At 35.2% G+C, this 24,564-nt stretch overlaps 1 protein-coding gene across 1 annotated transcript in view; it reads right to left on the minus strand.

Annotated features, from left to right (window-relative positions):
• Positions 1 to 24,564, minus strand: part of TMPRSS15 (transmembrane serine protease 15) — a 141,732-nt gene that overhangs the window by 49,585 nt on the left and 67,583 nt on the right. The window contains exons 14-18 of the mRNA XM_054468823.2: positions 21,060 to 21,149; positions 18,139 to 18,264; positions 15,416 to 15,556; positions 3,587 to 3,697; positions 1,401 to 1,533 (exon numbers count right to left, since the gene is read on the minus strand). Coding sequence (XP_054324798.2) covers positions 1,401 to 1,533; positions 3,587 to 3,697; positions 15,416 to 15,556; positions 18,139 to 18,264; positions 21,060 to 21,149 — 601 coding nt within the window. The remainder of the gene's footprint in view (positions 1 to 1,400; positions 1,534 to 3,586; positions 3,698 to 15,415; positions 15,557 to 18,138; positions 18,265 to 21,059; positions 21,150 to 24,564) is intronic.

Below are 24,564 nucleotides of genomic sequence, written 5' to 3' on the forward strand. Positions count from 1 at the left end.
ACCCCTGTTAAAATAGCTTTTATCAAAAGAGAGGCAGTAAGGGATGCTGGTGAAGATGTGGAGGAAGAAGAACACTCATAGACTGTTGGGGAAAATATGAATTAGTACAGCCACTATTCAGAACATTATGGAGGTTTCTTAAAAAACTAAAAATAGAACTACCATATAATCCGGCACTTCCACTGCTGGGCATATATTCAAAAGAAAGGAAATCAGTATATCAAAGAGGATATCTGCCCTCCCGTGTTTATTGCAGCACTATTCACAATAGCCAACATTTAGAATCAAACTAAGAGAAAAGCATATGTTTTATAATTAGAAAACTTTTGCCATATGTTTTTATAGATAGGTGTATCTATATTTACATGTACATAGAGTGTATATATAATTTATTGCTTAAGTATTTGGCACTGATTTTTAAAGACAAGGATTAGTCTAGAGTTTAGCATTACAATAATGTACAAAATAGACATGGTTCTTCCCTTTATAGACCTCCTAGTTTAATATGACAAACAAAATTTAAATGATATAGTGTTATAGTTATAAAGATAACCACATGTGAGCCAACATGGTTAGTAATCACTAAATCTTCAAAATCATATATGTTTAAGGATCAGAATGGTGGGTTAGAGTTGCCGGGTTGTAAAATGCAAAATAAGTTTGTTATTACTACTCATTACTTTCATTTTCTACCTAATTACTTTGAAGACTTGATGGGAAGGTAAAAAACAAATGTGAAATTACATATTTGATGCAAGCTATTATGGCATTAGACTGGGAGGTATAATACATCTTTGATAAGTTATTAATTGGAATTTTTACTTGCATCATCCTTGCTGAGAATATCTTTCTTTATCCTTCTATAATATAAAATTTATAGAAATACTGTAGTGGGAGAGGCTATCCAAAATTTTTAATTTTAAAGATATTTTACAAATTTTGCATAACCTCTCCCACTACAATAGTACTTCTATAAATTTTCCAAAAAAACTATTGTAAATGTGTTGCAAAGATATAGCAAAAGCATATTCTCTGTAGTACCCTTGTGATTATTTATGTATATTATGATATAGGATAAAATGAAATATTTCATTAAAAAATCATCAAAAAATATAAAATCATGAGAAATGCTCACACATAAGTATTTTGTATAACAGAGTATATTATATTTTATATAATATTTACATGTACTTATATTTATACAATATTTATACAAAGGTTATTAACAGTGGTTATTATTTGAAAATGGGGTTAATCAAGATTTTTATTTTCTCCCTTTTGCTAATGTGTATTTTCTAAATTCATAACTTTATAAATTTTAAAGCTCTTACTAAACCTAATCTGATAGTAATAAAAAGGTCTGAGAATCTCTTAAAAAGGAACTCAGTAGAATTACCTACCCTAGTCCCAGCAGTTGACAAACATCATTTGAAATCTGGGTGGTCCAGTTCTCAGCACAAGCTGTATGCCATATGCTCTGGATTTTCAATCGCACTAAACCATTGTTGTTCGTTGTGCCATTGAAAAGACGCACTAAAGACAAGAAGAGTATAATGGTAGTTACCAGAGACTGAAGGGTACGGAGAATGGGAAGATATTGTTCAAAGAGTACAGAGCTTCAGTTAGACAGAAGGAATAAGTTTGTGAGATCTCTTGCACAGCACTGTGACTATAGTTAATAATAATGTATTGTATATTTCAAAATTTTTGCAAAATTTCAAATTTTCTCATCATGAAATATGAGAAGTATTTAAGATGATGGATAGGTTGATTAGCATAATTCAATCATTCCTCAATCTCTCTCTCTCTATATATATACACACTTTTAAAAAATATATATACACATTCTCTCTCTATATATTCTCCCTCCATACATTCTATTAATATATATTATATATAATAACATCACATTGTAACCCATAAATATATAGAATTAAATTTTTCAAATATACAGCAAATTTTTTAGAAAAATTAACAAAAAAATACATTAAAGAGATTAGATTACACATGTGGTCATTTTGACCTAAATTGATAAGAGTAAATTATGGCCTCTAAAATGTGCAATGTTCTTATTATTTCAAGTTTAGAGATTGAGTGTAGTTTTTCTTAAGAGCACGATGGAAGGTCTAATTTGAAAAATATAAATTTAGTAGACAGTTTTGCTCTTTTATATAACTATGAAAATGGAAAATGCAGAGATATGCAAGTTTATTACAAATCTATGCAGCAAATAAACAGAAAATAAAGTTATTTGTGAAGAGTATATATAAGAGTATATATAAACTTAGTTTCTGAAAGAAGGAAACTCAAGTTTAGGGATTACTTTAGGAATTCCCTCCCCACCAAAAAAAACCATTTTCTTTGTATTTGCTTTTATACCATTTGATTTCTATCATCTTACTCATCATTTTACAACCATTTTGAACAGAATTTTAAGGCCATTAGTGGCCAAGTAGGGACTGGATCAAGCTAAGCGAGTTCATAAAGGGATGAAAACATCAGTAATTGTAGTCTTACCTACAAACACTATGTTGTAATTCTATAAAATAATGCTACATTGTTTACCTTTTTTTCCTATTATGACAAGAGCTAAGAGCAGTGACTACAGAATTATATAAACTTAGGTTCAAAAACAGCTATGGCCCTTACTGGGTGTGCAACCTTTGGCAGCCACTTATCATTTCCAAGCCATAGTTTCCTCATGGGTAAACTATAGCGAATTTTTTTTCTTTTTTGAGATGGAGTTTCGCTCTTGTTACAAAGGCTGGAGTGCAATGGCACGATCTGGGCTCACTGCAACCTCCGCCTCCCAGGTTCAAGCAAGTCTCCTGCCTCAGCCTCCAGAGTAGCTGGGATTACAGGCACCTACCACCACGTCTGGCAAATTTCGTATTTTTAGTAGAGACAGGGTTTCACCATGTTGGTCAGGCTGGTCATGAACTCCTGACCTCAGATGATCTGCCCACCTCGGCCTCCCAAAGTGCTGGGATTACAGGCGTGAGCCACTGCACCTGGCCAGCTATAGCTAATTCTTATTGTGGATTTTTTTTTTTAACTTAGTTACAGTGCATGGTACATAGTACGTAAGTGTTAAATATTTGCTTAGAAATAAAAAGACATAATAAAAGTATCCATTACTCATAATGTTATTGAGGTGTGGAAGGGGAGCTGGACTGAAAACTTAGCAGGGCAAGGAGAGAAAGTGAATTATAAGTAAGCATACAGGTGCCTCTGAATGTGGGCAACAAACAGAAAACAGTAGCCAATATGAGTGGTGCTAGCCTGCTTGGTTCGGAATATTGTCTCCGTGGTATTCTCAGCTTCCTATATGGATATTTGTTGCTCTAGAATTACAGTTAATAAGTGTGACCAAATTGAAACAAACAATAAACTGAGGCCTGCGTATTAACTTTTCTTCTAACCAGATGGGGACAGAGGTGCTAAAATCATCTCAGAGATGAGATGTTCTCGTTCCAAAGCATCAAAACAGGTCCTAATGAACACACTTATAATCTTTCTTTTACACTGTAGAATCAAAATGCAGAGGCTAAAGTCATAAGAGTATTTTCCTAAGATTAAGACATACCACAGTCTGCTTCATCTGAGCCATCCTCACAGTGCAGATGACCGTCACAGAGATTCACCAGTGGAACACACTCTCCATTTTTACATTGAAAATTGTCTTCCTTGCATGGCTCTATGGGGAAAGAATGTTTGTTGTATAGGATAAAGAAAACACAAATGGGTGATTCTGGAGTACAAATCCCATTTGCTCCCCTTTAAACATGAGTCCTTTGCCACAGCTCAAGGTGGAGCCAGCTTTGATACTGAGTAAATGACAAGTTAATGGGTGCAGCACACCAACATGGCACATGTATACATATGTAACAAATCTGCACGTTGTGCACATGTACCCTAGAACTTAAAGTATAATAATATATATAATATATATACAAAAAATAATAAACATGAGTCCTTTGCCACAGCACAAGGTGGAGCCAGCTTTGATACTGAGCAACACCATCTACTTGGTTTTTCAGAATGCCTCAGAAATAGTTTCCAAGCTGACGTGTATGTAGCTTTAGAAGAGTGTGGATGAAACCTCAGACATCTCTTTTGCAGCAAAACTCAGGGAATTTTGAAGAGGTGGCTGAGAGGTTGTCAACTCACCTCTTCCTCGTAATTTTGTTAGTATCTCTTCAATAAACAAACTCCTCCACCCCAAACGAACATACAAGCAACAACCATTGAACTGTTACTCAAGCACAGAGAGGTCCCCTGGCCTCACCATCCAAATGATACTTCCAAACTTTAGTAAGAAAGAAATGTGGAAGTTGTCTGTTGGTGAGATCAAAGTTGGATTGGGTCGGAAACAGAGGGCTCAATTAAAGCTTGGTCAGGCAGGAAAGAGTAGTCACAAAGAAATGGAAACTTTGCCGTATCGGTAATGTGAAAAGAAGTTGAGGATAGAGCTCCAAAGAAGTACAGCAGTGTTGGAGGCATGGGCATGTGCTTGGCACATGGAGACATAAAAGGAAAATGAAAAGCCTGGGCAAAGAAGAAACTGGGTAGATCTGGAGGCCGTTCATTGGTGGTTGTTTCCAGAGTTTGGGTTGTGCAAAAAGAGGCCTACTGGAAATATTCCTTATTTAGAAGTAGCTGCTGCTGTTTCCTGAGATTGTTTGGTCTTCAAAAGTTTTGTTCTGGGAGAGCCCTCATATCACTGGGAGAGAGGAGTTTGCTTCCCTCTTCCAGTGATTTCTGATTATGGCTTAGTAGGTACAGTTATGTGCTGGAAGGAGAGTAGAAACTCCATGAGGACCTCATGGAATTTGGTTCCCTGACAATGGCAATGGCTGTCAGGTGTGGATGGGCTCAATGTCTTATCCCCTACATGGCACATGAACAATCATATGGGGAAGAAAAGCACTTGATAAAAATAAGAAACAGGGAAGTTTCTATTTTGAAAACTATTAGTGACTATTAGTCAATATAATAACATTACTCTTACATTGCTTTCAAGGAGACTTAGTTCAGGTTAATATGATTTCAGAAACAAATTATAAAAATATCCATGGAGACTTTCTGAATTTATGATGACCAAACATAATGCCACTTGAAAGAAATTATTCCTGTTGTTTTAGAATCTAGGTTGTAGACTCACCTCTGAGAGTACCGATAAATACCGTTACACTTCTAAAGAGAGGGACTCAGTATAGCCATACTACACTTATTGAAAAAAATACCAAAAGTAGTCCAGCAACTATCAATATCCATCAGCTATTCCCAGCTTTTTAATAAAAGGGCATTAGAGTATTTTCCTAAAAAATATATTGAATAGAGTATTTGGGGGGGGGGGTGTTTTTATGGAGGGAAGTGGAGGATGGTGCCATCCAGCAAACCAAGTGTGGGATGCCCTAAGAGAATCAATTCCTAATTGAGTTGCCTGAAAGAAGTAAGGTCAGCATCTCACTCCCTGGCCAAAAGTTGACTACACTGCATAACCACAAGGACCAGGCTTTCATGGGACTAGTGTTAGGGCTTTCAGATTTTTTAAAACTCTGACATTAGTATGAAACAGATTTTAAGTAATAACTCTAGGATACACATCAATGTGTGTGTTTGTGTGTGTGTGTGTAACGAAATTAAAATTTGCCTTTACTCTGTTCTATTATTTCCTATCCTATTCCATCCCATCCCATCCCATCCCATCCCATCCCATCCCATCCCATCCCAGCCCATCCCATCCCATCCCATCCCATCCAATCCCATCCCATTCTATCCCATCCTATTCTATCCTATCCTATCCTATCCTATCCTATCCTATCCTATCCCATCCCATCCCATCCCATCCCATCCCATCCCATCCCATCCCATCCCATCCCATCCCATCCCATCCCATCCCATCCAATCCCATCCCATTCTATCCCATCCTATTCTATCCTATCCTATCCTATCCTATCCTATCCTATCCTATCCTATCCCATCCCATCCCATCCCATCCCATCCCATCCCATCCCATCCCATCCCATCCCATCCCATCCCATCCCATCCCATCCCATCCCATCCCATCCCATCCCATCCTATCCTATCCTATCCTATTCCATCCCATCCCATCCCATCCCATCCCATTCTATCCTATCCTATTCTATCCTATCCTATCCTATTCCATTCCATCCCATCCCATCCCGTCCCATCCCATCCCATCCCATCCCATCCCGTTCTATCCTATCCTATCCTATCCCATCCCATCCCATCCCATCCCATCCCATCCTATTCTATCCTATTCTATCCCATCCCATCTCATCCCATCCCATTCTATCCTATCCTATTCCATTCCATCCCATCCCATCCCATCCCATCCCATCCCATCCCATTCTATCCTATCCTATTCTATCCTATCCTATTCTATCCCATCCCATCCCATCCCAGCCCATTCTATCCTATCCTATTCTATCCTATCCTATACTATTCCATCCCATCCCATCCCATCTCATCCCATCCCATTCTATCCTATCCTATTCCATTCCATCCCATCCCATCCCATCCCATCCCATCCCATCCTATTCTATCCTATCCCATCCCATCCCATTCTATCCTATCCTATTCTATCCTATTCTATTCCATCCCATCCCATCCCATCTGATCCCATCCCATCCCATCCCATCCCATCCCATCCCATCCCATCCCATCCCATCCCATCCCATCCCATCCCATCCCATTCTATCCTATCCTATTCTATCCTATCCTATACCATCCCATCCCATCCCATCCCATCCCATCCCATCCCATCCCATCCCATTCTATCCTATCCTATTCTATCCTATCCCATACTATTCCATCCCATCCCATCCCATCCCATCCCATCCCATCCCATCCCATCCCATTCCATCCCATCCCATTCTATTCCATAACAAAGCATAAAATTTGTTGGGTAGTGAAACCAAATAAATTCATTTCACTACCCTGGTTTTTGATAAATACCAGGATAAACTGAAGTATAGTGAAAAAATTAATGAGACAGTGACATTATTTTCCTGAAGTTTGTGGGCAGATAGCTGTGTAAATAAAGACTGGTATCAATTCCTATGAAATGAAATCAGAAGTTAGGAAATTGGCAAGGTGGACACTGGAAAGATGGTCAGATGACAACTGCCTGGCAGGGAAGGCCGGCTCTAGCACAAAAAGTGGAGGAATGGAACCTGGGGATTAGGGATTTGGAGCCGAGCCGGTTTATAAGAAATTATTGTACTATAAGAGATGTATTGTCTACAGTGCAATAGTCCAGGGCTGGTGGAACAATGCTCTGAAGAGTTCACTAGTCTGTTTCACAACAGAGCTGGCATTTGGCCAGAAGCTGGTGTTTGCCAAATGAAAACTACAATGGTAAAAAAAATAAATAAATAAAAATAAAAACTTCCTATCATCTTCCAACATTGGAACGATGGGAAGATCGGGAAAAAAGGGAAGTGGAAACTAAAACAAAGAGAATATTTCCACCCTCCTCTGCCTTAAGTTATTAGGCCAAGTTCTGTGCCTGAGTTGAGGGATAAAAGAAGCTTTGAATTAGATGATATAAAAGTGTTGATATTATACTTGACTGTTCATTTTAACACTTAAGAGTGAGTGTAAGTTACCCAGATAAAATGATTTAACACCGGAAGTAACTGAAAAAGTGTAGAGATCTGCCTGAAATACCCAGAGCCGAAAAAGGAGATTTGAATTAAAAGAGAGAAAAATGAACCTTTTGTTTTGCTTATATTGTCATTGAGGTCAGTCATTCTGTAAACTGAATATAGAATATGCCAGCTGTAATACCCATAAAGCCATGTTTTCTCATCTTTGTATGTCCAGGGCTTGGTGAAATGTTTTGCACAAAGCAGGGTATAAGTAGATATTTTTAAAACATAAAGTAAATTAATGTATGTTAAAAGATTGATATGCCTCAAAATAAGTATGAAGCTTAGTAATAGAGTCAACATAATATAAAGCAATTTTTAAAACTATGATTTCAAATAAAGTTTAAAATTTAAGATAATTAGCTGATGGTAATTCTAGTGATTTGGAAAAAAGAATCAATTTTATGAATTATGAAGATATAATTTACTTAGTTAAATTTCAATAGTGGTTAAGACATAGGACCTAAAGTAATATGACCCTGGTTGAAGGTGCAATTTAGCCATTTCTCTTAATATTTCTTTGACCTTGGGCAAAGAAATTAGCTTGAGGCTCAGTTTCTTTGACTGTCAATAGGAGCAAATACTACTTTTGTCTTAGGTATGTCAGGAGAACAAATTTTAAATGATAATGAAGTGTATTTTTCATACCAATATATATACAGAGAATATGCAATAGATAGTATTTTTAATAGTAAAAACAGTAACAGTAAAAAAAAAATCTTTTTCACTGATTTTTTTTTTTTGAGACAGTTTTGCTCTTGTTGCCTAGGCTGGAGTACAATGGCACCATCTCGGCTCACTGAAAGGTCCACCTCTCGGGTTCAAATGATTCTCCTGCCTCAGCCTCCCAAGTAGCTGGGATTACAGGCATGTGCCACCACGCTGGGCTAATTTTGTATTTTTAGGCGAGACGGGGTTTCTCCATGTTGGTCAGGCTGGTCTCGAACTCCTGACCTCAGGTGATCGGGCTGCCTTGGCCTTCTAAAGTGCTGGGATTATAGGCATGAGCCACTGTGCCCAGCCTTTTACTGATATTTTTTAAGTTAACATTCTTACTCCATGTGCTAGTTGCGCTGTTTCTCCCTACGAATAATGAAATAAACAAGAAAACATACCTAATACTTTCCTCTTAGTATCTTACAACAATAATTGGAGCTATTTGTGTACTCTAAACTTTGAAGAATTCTGTATTTTTTCAACTGAAATCTAAGTTACCTTATTAAGAAAATATTTTTAGAAAGCCATGCCTTGTTGTTTCTATAAACCTTTATGCCATGAGAAAAGTTGGTTACATATCTCAAAATATAATGCTATTACGGAGGTTCTTGCAAATGTAATTATCAATTTGTTTCACAAACATATTTTTAAACCAGATTAGTGAGATGACAAATGGGCAGGCATAATTACAGATTCTAAAGACAGCGTTAATACTTTGACTATATATTTTATCTTTCTGGTATTAATTTTCCTTTAGAAAATCAGAAGTCTTAAATGTAGGCAGAAGTGTTTGTATTCATATATTCTGTCTTAAATATATATTTTAATATACTTTAAAAAGTTGACAGCATGAATTACATGCCCATGATCAATTATATTAATATACTTACAGAATGTTAGTCACCACTCTTTATTTTTAAATTATCTTATTACTTTTTTCATAGCTTACTGAATCAGTATGTAAAGAATGAGTTCTCAATGACAATAATTTAATCATAGATAAATTTACTGATAATTTTACCCTTTTACTAATATAGATAGGCAATATTTAACTTGAAAATCACATACAAGTTGAATGGAAACAGCCAAATATCTGAATTAAAATTTAAATGATAACATATAAATATTTTAAAAATGTAATTCATTTTTGTGCTATAGCTGAAGCTGTTAGGGTTATATTCTATGAATCCGGAAAAATAATAACTTGTTTCTATAAGCTGAATGAACTGGATGAAAAAATGCTGACTGGGGAAAATTGATCTATTGTTACTGAACTGAACAGAAATTTTAAAATCTGAGAAGTATAAATAAGCTCTTTCAAAATTTTCCTTACATGCATAAATTGGATTCTGATTTTTTGCAACATACAATAGTTCAGCTTCATTAAGCAGTCTTTAATCCAACAGCTTAACTCTCTCTAGACCCTCGAAATCTTATTTCTGATAGTTTTATGCCCATGGTGAGAGAGAGAAAAAGAAATATTGCTAAGAATTGAATTTCCCCATCTCCTTTTTATGAAGTCTCCAGTAGCGTTGCCTCATTTGGTCAACATATTCTTGGTTTAAAATGGAAAAAAATTGATCTATAAGCACATGCAACACAATCTGGAGAGGCCTCAAACCCCCTAAATGTAATCAGCTGCCACTTCCACAGTTGCCTGATAAACACTGTTGAATTCCATCGTTAAGACTCTGAGTATCAGAAAAGAGGAATAAGGGGACATTTATAGGAGACAGATCTTAATAAATCTATTACATATACTTTATTACAATAGAAATGGAAATGTTAGGAACATAGTACAAAGAAAATAAGATACAAAAATACACTATACAATTGTGTTAAATTTCATCTGAATGCTTGGAAGGTGTCCCTAAAATATCTCCAGAAGACAAGTGAAGCAAAAACGATTTTTTCTTTCTTTTTTTTTTTTTTTGAGATGGAGTCTCACACTGTTGCCCAGGCTGGACTGCAGTGGCACGATCTCGGCTTACTGCAAGCTCCGCCTCCCAGGTTCACGCCATTCTCCTGCCTCAGCCTCCCGAGTAGCTGGGACTACAGGCGCCCGCCACCATGCCCGGCTAATTTTTTGTATTTTTAGTAGAGACGGGGTTTCACCGTGTTAGCCAGGATGGTCTCAATCTCCTGACCTCGTGATCCGCCCGTCTCGGCCTCCCAAAGTGCTGGGATTACAGGCGTGAGCCACCGTGCCCGGACGCAAAAACGATTTTTGTTGCCCATTTATACTTTTTTCTAAAAGAACCACCAAAGTAAAGTGCCAGGATGTGTGTCTAATCTCACTTTCCCTTACCAGCTTGATTAGCCTCCACAGCCAAGTCCCTGTTTCTGTAATTGCTTTTCAGTCTTTGTGTATAAAAAATCTCGACGGAAGCAGACGGTGCTGATGACAACTCAATAATTCCATTCCTCACTTCCCAGCAGCATCTGTCCTATGTCTAGGAGGAATGTGAAACTACACTCCCCATGTATTTATCATGCAGTGATGGGCATTGAAGACTACGTTCTAGCTTCAATCGGGGGAATTTTCCCTCGAAAATAACTTCATACATTACATACTAATTTAACAGTGTAAATGAAATCTAGCTATAGGCAAAAGAAATATAAAGAATCTATACACCATAAAATTGGTGTCTTTTGTGTTGAGAGAAATAGATTGTGCTCTGTTTTTGAGTTTGATCTTGAATCAAAGTTGCTTATAATGTTTTTCAAATTCTTTGACATTGTGTTTGTTTCATTATAAGAATCTGAGACAGGAAATAAATGCCGATGAGGATGCAGAGAAAGGGGAACATTTATACACCGTTGGTAGAAATGTAAAATAGTACAGCCATTATGAAAACCAATACAAGGCTCCTCAAAGAACTAAGAAATATAAAAACTAAAAATATAACTACCATATAATTCAGGAGCCCCACTGCTGGATATTTATCCAAAAGAAAGAAAAGCAGTATATCAAAGAGATATCTGCTCATCTATGTTTACTGCAGCACTATTCTTGATAGCCAAGTTATGCAGTCAATCTAAGAGTCCATCAACAGATGAAGAGAGAGAGAGACTATGGTATCTTTGCATAATGGAATATTATGCAGTCATAATAAATAATGAAATCCTGTCATTTGCAACAACATGGAGGAAACTGGAGGACATTATGTTAAGTGAAATTGCCAGGCGCAGAAAGACAAATGTTGCATGTTCTCATTCATATGTGGGAGCTAAATTAATTGATTTCATGAAGATAGTAAATAGAATGGTGGTCACCAGAGGCTGAGAAGGGTAGTGGGGAGGGAGGATAAAGAAGGGTTTCAATGGGTACCAAAATAGAGTTACATATAAGGAAAAGGATCTAGTGTTTGGTAACACAATAAAATGACTATAGTTAACAATAATTTATGGTACATTTCAAAATAACTAGGGAAGACAATTTGGAAAGTTCCTAACACTTAGAAATAATAAATGTTTGAAGTGAAGAATATTTCAGTTTCCCAGATTTGATGATTGTAAATTGTATGCTTGTATTAAAATATTACATATACTCCATAAACATGTGTAATTATTATAAGTCCATAAAACACAATTTAAACAAACAAACTGTAACTATAACTTTTGATGGAAGAGATTTGTCTCTGTTTTCCTTTTGACAATCCATTTTCCTCTTTTCAAGTCTTTTCTCCTTTCTCATTTTCAATTTAAAATAGGGGTTTAAAGACCTACTTTTTCTTCAAAATTTTGTTTCAAGATGCTTTCACTTTTGCAGATGGTGGAATGCCGTGTGCTGTTAGTTTGTTCTCATGCTGCTAATAAAGACATATCTGAGACTAGGTAATTTATATGAAAAAGGAGAATTAATGGACTTGCTGTTCCACAGGGCTGGGAGAGCTTCATAATCATGGCAGGCAAAAGAGGAGAAAGGCACATCTTACATGGCAGCAGGCAAGAGAGAGCATGTGCAGGGAAACTCCTTTTTATAAAACCATCAGATCTCATGAGACTTACTCATTATCATGAGAACAGCACAGGAAAAACCCATCCCCATGACTCAATTACCTCCCACCTGGTCCCTCCCACAACACATGGGGATCATTACAATTCAAGGTGAGATCTGGGTGGGGACACAGCCAAACCAAATCACCTATAATTATTTCAATTGTTTGGATACCTCAATAAATCTAATCCCTTATCTGTTAGAGCACAGTATTTTTAAAAAAAAATCTCAATTACTTCAGGTTTTACTATTTATCTCAATTTCTTTAAAAGTATAATACTTATTTCAAAAATCCTTTCCTTGACAGAATTCTTGAAAAAAATTTAGGATGGCCTGCAGTAGAATAGTATTAGGCATTAGGTATTTACTTGCGCTATTTTATGATATTTTGCAGAATAGAGTACATAATTTTACTGCATTTAAACACAGCAGTTATTGACCCTTGTATATTTTTTAGTTGCAGGATTTTCTCCTTAAAACATGAGAAATATTACTTCATTGTTTTAATGTTCATAATTGAGTGAAATATAAAGATGATCTTATTTTCAACAGTTACAAAAATAGTTTTACTTTTTCTGCTAAGAATTTTCAGAAAAATTTCCCTCTTGAAATTTAAAACTTCACACAGAAAATGTTATAACACTGATTCCTGCTTATTAATTTTTTTTATTGAACACACTAAGACTTCATGATTTTTCAGGTAATTTTATTCAGATCCAGAAAGTGTATGATTTTTCTTTCATTGTATCTTTCACTATTAGTTTTGATCTGCTTTTATGTTTTCAATTTCAGGAATGTTTATTGTTTTCAAATTTGGTTTGGTGTTTTTTCCTGCATGACCATTACAGACTCTCATATGTTTCCATCTCTCTTTACTTATCATTTTTTCATTCTTCATCATGCTTTCCTGCAGCAATTTTTGTGGAAATGGGTGTGTTCTGCACAAGAGGTTTTGAATAGTTGTGCAGTAGACCAGAAAACTAGGTGGTTCACACTGCTAACAAAGGCCTCTAATCAAATCAGAAAGATTTGATTATGGCAGAGTTTCACAGAAAATTGCTCTGGCCAAAGATGGCCATCTTCTTCCAAATTTCTTGAGAGGAGACTTTATTGTAACGTCACTTGTGGGAGCCGGTACTGTGCAAAGACCATTCTATCAGGAGCCAAAAATTATGTAATAATTCACAAAATTAGGGTCATAATTTTACATATAAAAGTATTGGTGGTAATATTTTGTGTTTTTCTGTCATCTAAAGTTTGCTATTAACTAATTTACTTTCTATGTAACAGTAAGAAAGATGTAGCTTTTCTCCAACATTACATAACCAAAGTCTGTTTTATCTTAAATGTGCTCAATATTAACTACCAAAATGTCCTCATCTATGTCCATCACCCATCTATACTTTAAAAGTGTAACTCAAATGTTGAGTTAAATTAAAATAATAGGTACACCACAAAGAGAAGGAAACCGAAATAGCAGATAAAATAATTGGCAAACAAACATGGTTATAGTATAATCGTCAGTAACAAAATAATCAAGAAACAAAATCAGTGATTCAATTCAAGATGACATTTTCAAAATTATCTTGATTAACATTTTCCAAAGCAATGATCCAATTTTCTTCTAAGTTAAATTCTCGCCACACACACACACACACACACACACACGCTTATGTAAATACATATCTATTGATATTTGCGTCTCAATGTATTTTCTTCTTTACCTAACAAAATCATGTCATTTTCTATATTTCTTCTTTTTAGTGTACTCTATTATAAGGTAAATTATAATTTTGTGTAGATCTCAAAGTATTTACTAATTAATTATTTTTTATTGATCCATGTCACTGTTGCTTGTAAGTAAACAGATTGGCTTCTAAAATCAGTCACAAAATCTAGATTAATCGATTGAGCTACCACTTACTTCTACCTAAGTAACATGGATAATATCAGTTGTGGTTCATTTTCAGGGCCAGATGGTAGACCTCTTAATTATTTGCCATAAAGATTAAAGCAGGCAGCTTTCTGGGATGGTGTCAAAAGTCCTGGTCAGTTGTGAGTGGAGGAACAAAGACAAACATAACCTAATAGTAGCTGGATTTTGTATTAGATAATAGGCCAGATGAAGATAAACTATCCAACCCTACCTCTTTTCTAGATATTCAAGTGAAATACATCAATTCCATAAATATTTCTCTTCCTAAGAGAAAGAGAGATGTAGGAAGTAGCATATATTCTGTTTTTCTGACATATTTGCACCTGGAAAGAACCACTGAGTTGCCGGGCAGTTCTATGAGACAAATCATAGTCCAAGTGGAGTATCAAGTTACAAAAATATTCTCTGCAGATTGTTGAATGCAAATATATGCAAATACTAGATATATGAAAAAATATATATCCATATTCACATATATCCATATATATATACACACACATATACATATACCCATGATGAACATGCCGCTATTATTTTGTTTGCTCCTGTTGATTATTTTATGGATATAATAAAACATCCAGTGTCGGAGGGTTGGGCATGCCAGCAAATAGCATTAAATTCCTACATTGTGGCGCTTTACTCTGGTTGTGTCCAATAAGTTAATGATGTTAATTATTTAATTGAATGTTGTTGGCATGCCAACAGCTCTCTTGCCTGTTTCCTTCTTTGCTCTCTGAAAATGTTCTTGACATGGGAAACATGACAGTCTTCTTTCCTTAGAGGGTCAAGTATCCTACTTTTAACATTTAACATGGCCCTCTTCAATGAACAAAATTCAACACTCCTTACACATCAGAGAAATCCAAGTAGGTCTGCTTAAAAACTTGTGGCTGCCTACTTTGAATGAACTCAGGCAATGGTAATACAGATGTAAAGGAGGAAAAATAATCTTCATTAAGATGAGGAAGAATGAGTGTCACAGAAGGAAAGCATTAAAATCATGATTTTGGCCTTGAAATTCTGTATAACTTTGCTGTTTTGCTCCAAAAGTTATGATGCAATGTGTGATTTATGGGCTCTTACCTGGAATCCCCAAGTGATAGCCAGTAGTAAAGTTTGCTTTAAACCCTCCTCTTGCCAACACATCGTTAGTGATGAGAAGCACAGTCATTCTGTTGGTGGTAGAGAACACATCGTTTACTGGGCCAGGCCCTGTGTACACAGCTGTTCCAAAGGAAAACGAGATAATCAATGAGATGATCCTTTGGATCTAGAAGGAAATGTACCCCACATCTCAGTTCCATCTCCCAGAAGTAGGGCTACATGCTACATGGCTCGCTCATAGAGCAGCCACAAGTAAATGAACGCACACATTCTTTTACATTTTGAACACTTTTCAACAAAGCAAACTTCTCTTTAAACTTTTTTGATATTTCTTGAGGTTTGTGCAACTCTATAATGTAATGATAAATTACTTATAATATATCTGACTTAGTACCACTGCTATTCAAAGCTCATGTTATCCCAGACAAATGACTATTTATAAAGACCTTTATAAAACAGTGGAGTTCATAGTCACCGTCACTAAATTTTTGACCAAACATATTCAGTATTTTTTTGTGCGTGGAATCATAAACCTAATCTGAAGGATGGATTATTTAGAGATTGAGGATATTAACTATATGGCGGCTTTTAAACCTTTTCCCCTTAATCCCTCAGCTTTGGGGATTTTATAAACAATAAAACATTCTTTACTATATTTCAGCTAATTAAAAAATACATTTATTAAAAAAAGTTTTATATATTGGAAGTCCTGAAAGTGATTCAGTTTCAAAAGACCTTCCTGCCTACAAATTTTAAAACAATAAATCAGAGATCTTTCTGGAATTCTTATTTACTTTTCAATGATTTGTTTAACTATTAACAGATGAAATGATACATTTTAATTTTTTAGATGATGAGAACTCTGAAGTTTTTATTTGAAGAATAATTTGATCTAAAATAGAAAAACTATTTAATTTTTTTATATGTGTATAAAAGAACCAAATTTCAGATTCCTCAGTTCTTGCCACCCTTCTAGTCCCAACAAAATTTTCTTTATTTGTTCTATGTGTGGCTCCCAAAATCCTCTCCCAGGAAGCTTACACTCTAGAACTTTGTGAGATTTTGCTGTAGAATTCTACATAAGGGTTGACTGATGAAAAGGTTGGGGAACCCTCCCCACCACACTGTCCCTTGATGTGCTCTAGAAAATTTTCTCTGGAGTCTTCATTGATTAGCTGCAGCACTCATGTGATTGTATCCTGACTGCATATCTATTAGATCAGATTTTACAATACATGATGAATACAAGTCCAAAGCACAGTTAGATAAAACACTTTTTTTTTTTTTTTTTGTGGGAGGGCGATAAAACACTTTTTAGTTGTATCATTTCATTCACCAAAATTGATCATTTGAGCATCTTTATTTAATGTGTGACTTATCAAGAGACACCTTTTTCTTAAAAATAACTAGGCTGGCCAACATGGTGAAACCCCATCTCTACTAAAAATACAAAAAATTAGCCAGGCGAGGTGGCGGGCACCTGTAATCCAATCTACTCTGGAGGCTGAGGCAGGAGGATTGCTTAAACCCAGGAGACAGAGGTTTCAGTGAGCTGAGATCGCACCACTGCACTCCAGCCTGGGTGACAGAGCAAGACTCCATCTCAACAACAACAGCAACAACAAAAAATAGTGGTAGTTAGATAACATATTAGCTATTATGTTTGACTGATAGCTTTTTAGTGAGTCAGCATGTATTCCATGATCTATAGAATACCACAAAATTTCCTCTATAATAGCACAAAAATTTCCTCTACAATAGTACACTCTCCCTAGGCTTATTTTAAAATAATCGATAAATAAAAAAGAAAAACAAACTGGTCAATTTTTGAAGCATTCTCAGGTACCTACACAGAAGCAGCTAGTACTAGAGACACAGCCAAAATAATAATAAAATGTAAAGTAAAACTCATTAAAAATTTTGTATAACAGTTTGAATAGTTTGAAGTAAAATAAAAACTGATTTAATAGCTATCTTTGGACATCCGATGTACACATAAAGAGAACTACATAATGGGCGTCCTTAGCTTCTAGTCTCCAATGGGTAGTGCTTGTGGTAGTCAATTAATACCAGCTGGTAGGAACTGATGACTCAAAATATGTCCAAAATAGTTAAACTCATGGAGATAGAGAGTAGAATGATGGTTACAAGTGGCTGGAAAGGGTACTGGGAGGGGTAGGGGAGTGAGGATGATCAATGGATACAAAAATATAGTTAGAATGAATAAGATCTAGTATTTGACAGCACAATAGGGTGACCACAGGCAATAATAAGTTACTGCATATTTAAAAATAACTAAAAGAGTATAATTGGGTTGTAACACAAAGACAGGAAAAATGCTTGAGGTGATGGATACACTATTCACATTGATGTGATTATTATGCATTGTAGGCCTATATCAAAATATCTCATGTATCCCATAAATACATACACCTACTATGTACCCATGAAAATTAAAAATGAATTTAAAAAGTAAAAATAATTAGTCCTGCTTTGTGAAGAATATTCAAGAAAAATATTATGTTGTCACTATTTTAAATATACCCTATATTGTAAGTTCCACATAAACTCATGTCACTTTACTATTGTATTTTCATTTTGCAAGTTGTAAAAGAGTGATTACATTTATTAAGAAATGCTCTTTCCATCAGTACAACATCTTGAGCTTTACAACCTTTACAATATTCAGATTGCAGACTTACCTAAGAGCAAGGAATCAGCTTCTTCACCATCTCGTATTTCAACTACATCGTTAATATTTTCTAAGTCAAATTCTTGAAAATGAAGTTGTATATTCTTTCCTTTTTGTGCATTTAAAATCCAAACACCTTAAAAGTAAGAAGTAACATTTAATTTGGAACACACTTGGTGATTTCTCTTAAAAGCTTCACTCTCTTGAGAATTTCAAATAACTTAAAAAAAAAATCAAATTTTTTTCCACTTCTTGAAAATCAGTATTTCAAGGTGTTTCTTTTTTCTTTTCATTATTTTTTTTTGGTGAGAAAATATATTGGTTTAGTTAATAATATTTATAGTAACATTTCAATTACATTTGAAATTATTTAGTATAATTGATATTTTTGTGAAATGGAATACTTTAATCAAAGTTTACAAATATTATTTTACCTCTACAATATAACATTTATGAATATCAAAAGATACTAAAATTATAGTTTCATTTATTTAATTTTCCATGATCAAATTTAGAAGAAAATTAGGTAATTAAAATGCAGTTTATAGGACAAGTAAGCTTTAATATTTATTTTAAAAGTTTTTGCATTTATTTACATTTAGTTCATTAAAAAAACAAAATAAAACAAGACTACTAGCATCAATAAATACTTCTTGTTTTTATTGATTTCGTAAATAATTCAACCTTTAGATTTTTTTCTAGGCCATTCTTCTCTCATTCTGTATTAGTTTTCTCATTCACTCTTAAGAAATATAATTATATTTATATAGTAACAATTTCTAAGTCTTTATTTTCTGCCCTTTTTTGAGATGCAGGCAAATTTATCGACTTATTTACTGTATATGGCTGTACATATTTCAAATCCAACATGTTCTAAAGAAAAGACAGAATTATCTCTTTTGCAAACTCATTTATCTTATTCTCCCGATCTCAGTGGCACTACTAATCATCCACTCATAGTTCTCTATGCTTGAAACCTCAGCACCCTCCTTGACCTCCTTTCTCCTACCACATCCAGTCAATCACCTAAGCCTGTTAATACTGCCTCCGACATCCTTTCAACCCCATTTACTTCCCAACGTCCCTGGCCACCACGACAAGAGTTCAAATCACTGTAGTTTCTCATCTCCTAATTGGTGATGCTGATGGTTCTCATCCCTTACCATCGATCTCTGATCTAAAATGCAAGCTCGTTTTTATCGCCAGTTTCCTGTAAACCATTCAAAGACTCCCCAGTGCTCTCAGAATGAAATTCAAACTTCATAAGATGGTGTAAGATTCCTTCACACTTCTAATTTTACCCATTACCATTATTTAATTTTTCTTAGAGATTCAAGAAACAGTTGTCTCCTACTTTGGTATGTCAAGGACTCTCCACAGAGTCCTGCCTTTACCCTTATTATAACAGTATTTTGGACATTTTGTGCCTGACAACATATCTGAGTCACCATCTATACCGTGCTACATTTGTGTCTTCTTTACTTACTTCAGATTAAGGAAATAAAGTACTGAATACACATTTGTCAAATAAACAAATATTTTTAAATTTAATAAATTTCTCCAAATTGTTTCAATGTTCCACTGCTTGTTGGATTTTTCAGATTATCACTTTGTTCAAATGATGTTTAAAAGATGTCGTCAGGCCGGGCGCAGTGGCTCAAGCCTGTAATCCCAGCACTTTGGGAGGCCGAGACGGGCGGATCACGAGGTCAGGAGAGCGAGACCATCCTGGCTAACACGGTGAAACCCCGTCTCTACTAAAAATACAAAAAAATTAGCCGGGCGTGGTGGCAGGCACCTGTAGTCCCAGCTACTCGGGAGGCTGAGGCAGGAGAATGGTGTGAACCCGGGAGGCGGAGCTTGCAGTGAGCCGAGATCGCGCCACTGCACTCCAGCCTGGGCGACAGAGCGAGACTCCGTCTCAAAAAAAAAAAAAAAAGGTATCTTTAGTGTGAAGCAGAGATAACTCTGTTTCCCCAAACAAGTTAAATTAGATTAGTTGCTGTTTATTTTTGGGGGATGAGGTATTTGTCTACAATATTGACCCTATATGCACCTATGAAAGTGATGCTCTTTTATCTCTTGATCATCTGAAGGAAGAAGGTTGGCTTTTTCTGAAGACACATTTTTCCCACCATTGGGGCATTTCTTTCATTGACAGAATTCTCCATTTAGCTTAGTGGTCTTAACAAGGTATGGCCATGGAAAGATGTTTGTTTCCCTGTCCAGACTCCTGAAGTGGAACCTTTGTAGGATGGGCTAGGGAATGTGCATCTCCATCACAATCTTTATGTATCTTTATATGAGTTTCTATATTTAGGAACATCGACCTGGAGGTAGTCTTTATGCAGTTTTAGCAAACTATTTTCTCTAGACAAATTTTTTAGTGATCTTTCTTATAATTTTATTTTTTATACTGGAAATAATTACATTACTGTAGCTATCTGCTTTATTGGCTCTAGTGTGTATTTGCAAAAAGTGTGAATGTTACAACTGGTTCGTTACTTTTTAATACTTTCCATTGTGTTTGTCCTATGAAATTGCAAACTTCTTAAACACACTATAGACATTATATGCACAAATAAGGAAAGTGATTTAGAAAGCGGTGTCTGGAGTAACACTGGTTCTCTCACTGTTGTTATTCAACTTCTAAATTTGGAATTATAACAATGACACCTGCTTCAAGAAGTTCTTGTGGGAAATGAATGAAATAATGTATATTGGGCATTAACACAGTGCCTGGCACGAAACAAATGCTATATATATTTAGCAATTATTGTTATTTTTGTTGTTATATTAAGCAATCTTATAGGTAGACATGATAGGTGTACCCATGTTTGACAAATTTGTAATCTACTTGGCTGCATCAAGGGGAGATCTACATTTCATATGGACACTTGTTTCTGATGACCTGGAAAAGAAATGACTCACAGAAAGCCAGATTAGGGTAGCTGTTTGGAAAGTTCATAGAACTGAATGTTGTATTTGGCTCCCACAGTTCAAAAGGTCCTCCACAGTCCGCTGAAAAGGAAAGCAATGGGAAATCATTAGTAACACAATGTTTATTTCAGAGAGATAATACCATATGCCAGTGAATTTTCAATTACATGTCTTAGAATACAAATTTTGACAAGTAAATTTTAGAGTCATGTAAGGGTAAATGTTGCAGTTTAAGTAAAGGAAAAATACAGTTAAATAGATAAGAGCTCTAATGATCAGTGATGTTGAGCTTTTTTTCATGTGATTGTTGGCCGCATGTATGTTACCTTTTGAAAAGCGTCTGTTCATGTCCTTTGCCCACTTTTTTGTGGGGTTGTTTATTCTTTTTCTTATAAATTTAAGTTCTTTATAGAAGCTGAATATTGGACCTTTGTCAGATGCATAATTTGCAAAAGGTGCCATCTGACACCAGTCAGAATGGCTATTAATAAAAAGTCAAAAAATAACAGATATTGGAGAGTTTGTGGGAAAAAAGAAACACTTATAGACTGTTGGTGGGAATGTAAATTAGTTAAACTATGTGGAAGACAGTATGGTAATTTCTCAAAGACCTAAAGACAGAAATACCATTTACCCAGCAATTCTGCTACTCGGTATATACCCAAAGGAATATAAATCATTCTATTATAAAGACACATGCACACGTTTTTTCATTGCAGCGCTATTCAAAATAGGAAAGACATTGAATCAACCTAAATGCCCATCAATGACAGACTGGATAAAGAAAATGTGGTACATATATATCATGGAATACTATGCAGTAATAAAAAATAATAAGATCATGACATTTGCAGGGACATAGATGGAGCTGGAGACCATTATCCTTAGCAAACTGACAAAAGAACAGAAAATCAAATTCTGCATGTTCTCACTTATAAGTGAAAGCTAAATGATGAGAACACGTAGACACACAGAGGGAAACAACACACACTGGGGCCTTACGGAGGGTGGAGAGTGGTAGGAGGGAGGGGAATCAGGAAAAATCACTTGTGAGTACTAGGCTTAATACCTGGGTGATAAAATAATCTGTACAACCAACCTCCATGACACAAATTTACCTGTGTAACAAACCTGCACTTGTTCCCCTGAACTTAAAAGTAAAAAAGAAAATTGGAAAAAAAAATAGATAAGAACTTCTCAAAATTTCTTAAGTATTCTTATGGCCCTTGTGAATCTTCAAGAAAGCATGATAGTGCACAGCACTCCCCTAAAATTATTTGAACAAAGGAAATTTTTTTGTCAAATATCTTTTATAAATAGGTTTCATAAACTAAGATATAAAATCCCTACTGTAGAAAATGTTTACTTAAAATAAAACAAATTCAATATTTACCACTCTCTAAAAAGAAAGGCTAGTAAATAATTTAATTCTGCAATTCTTGATTTTCCTTTTTTTTTCCTTTTATTTATTTTTTGGTAGTCTTAAGGGGAAGCTTCACTATTCTGCACATTGATAGTAAGGAAAGGGAGACAAAGTGAAACTTCATTTACTTAATAAATGCTTAATCAATGCCCTGATCTTGTAGCCAACATTGCGCAGAAGCCAGGTTGAGACGGGTAACTTATTAAGGCAAATTTATTAAAACAATAGAGCACAGATCTTCCAGCTCAGAGTCTGACACTTTAAGTAGGTAGATTAACTTTATAAAATTCTTAACATGCTTTGTTGTTTCATTTATTAGAAACAAATTCTAAAGTAATGTAAAAAATCATCAACTATTTTAAACATTCTAATTGTATCTAATTCTTGTTACCATTATTATGTTTTAAAACAAGACCAAAAGAAGAAAAGTAACCTCATTTGAAGAATGCAGAAAACTGGAATAAATATATTCTTTTCTATTATGAAAGGCATATAATACTGGGATTATTTACCCCCAATAAACTAGAAATCAGATTATGGGAGGGATAATTAAGTGTCTCTACATCTATGACAGTGTTGATAACCATACCCTCTTCCTTAATCTCTCTTTCATATGTCATCTGCCTTATTTATGTAAATCACTTGAAATTCATGTGCATCTTCAAAGTTGATATGTAATACACTGCTTAGATTTGGGTTTCATGATGCATATGATGGGACAGAGAAGGCAATTACTCTTACTCAGTGTTGGGATCCTTGCCAACCTGTCCTGTTCTGTAAAGAGATAGGGCATGGTCCTGTTCTACATGCCTTCCAGGGCCAGGTTTGTCTAGACACAGATGAACTTATCAAAATAATAAAATGTTTTACCAAATCTTGCAAAGTGTTTCCATGCATATTATCCTATAAGAGGAGGATTTGTTGGAGCTGCTGGATGAAAATTGTGGCTCTGAGTTAGTTGTCTTGGAGACAACTAGATATATATTAAGGATTTTTTGGATCGTTGTAAAATTAGAAATAATTTAAGAAATGTTCCTTTGCATTACCTGCCATACCTAGTACTGGTTTTCAAGGCAGCCTTGTGGATTAGGTAATTACTATTATTATTTCTAGTACTGGTTTTCAAGGCCACCTTGTGGATTAGGTAATTACTATTATTATTTCAGTTTTAAATGGAAAATCTGAGAATTACAGATATTCACTTGCTTGTTAATGCCATACACAGCCATCTAGTGTCAAAGTCAAGACCTCATCATGGTTAATCTCAAGCTCATCCCACGGTAATTTACTGTCTCCTATTGGGTTGATTAAACTTTGGATAATTTCCACCATCTGGTTCACACTGCCATAGGCAGGGTTTAAACTGAGTCTCTATAATTGGAACTTGATATGTATATAACAAAAAAATGAGGGCAGTGGATGAAAGCACTGACAAGTAAGGGCAAGGATGGGTAAACCTAGAAGGAAGAAGAGGGTGCTGAGGAACGCATGTGAACCAAAGAAAGGACAACAATGAAGAATAAGGGCAAGTTCTCAACAGGAAATCATGACTAATTTACAAAGATTTCGGAAGAAGGGTCTACCACAATCCTATAACCTCTACATACACATGGCACATTTAATTTCAATAATTCTACATTGCTATGAAACACTTCTTTTAATCCTTAATGAGACCAGTGAAGGAGGGAATGTGTAACTGCAGGGACAGATATTATACTCAGATATAACACTGGGAAAAATTAACTTCCTATTTCACAAATTTAGCAGTGGCCAATAGTGGGTTTTTAAAAAAATGCTTTTGTATTTTTGTTTTTTACCATTATTCTTATTTTATCCTCAAGTAACAGGAAAAATGTAAAACCTTATATTTCTGATACAGTAAATAGCTGAGACTTGGAAAATGCATTGGATTTTGACATAATTGAATACTTAGTGTGCTATACTTAAAGATGAGTAGGTAGGATGTTAATTAGCACATAACAAGAACTAAAATGTTGTCAAGTATAATAGTTAAGTCTGTCAAGGCAGGCAGTTTACTTAGGAATTCTCCACCAAACACAAGTCTTGGAAAAT

This window comes from Pongo pygmaeus, chromosome 22, assembly GCF_028885625.2.
Source record: "Pongo pygmaeus isolate AG05252 chromosome 22, NHGRI_mPonPyg2-v2.0_pri, whole genome shotgun sequence".
Taxonomy (NCBI): Eukaryota; Metazoa; Chordata; class Mammalia; order Primates; family Hominidae; genus Pongo; species Pongo pygmaeus.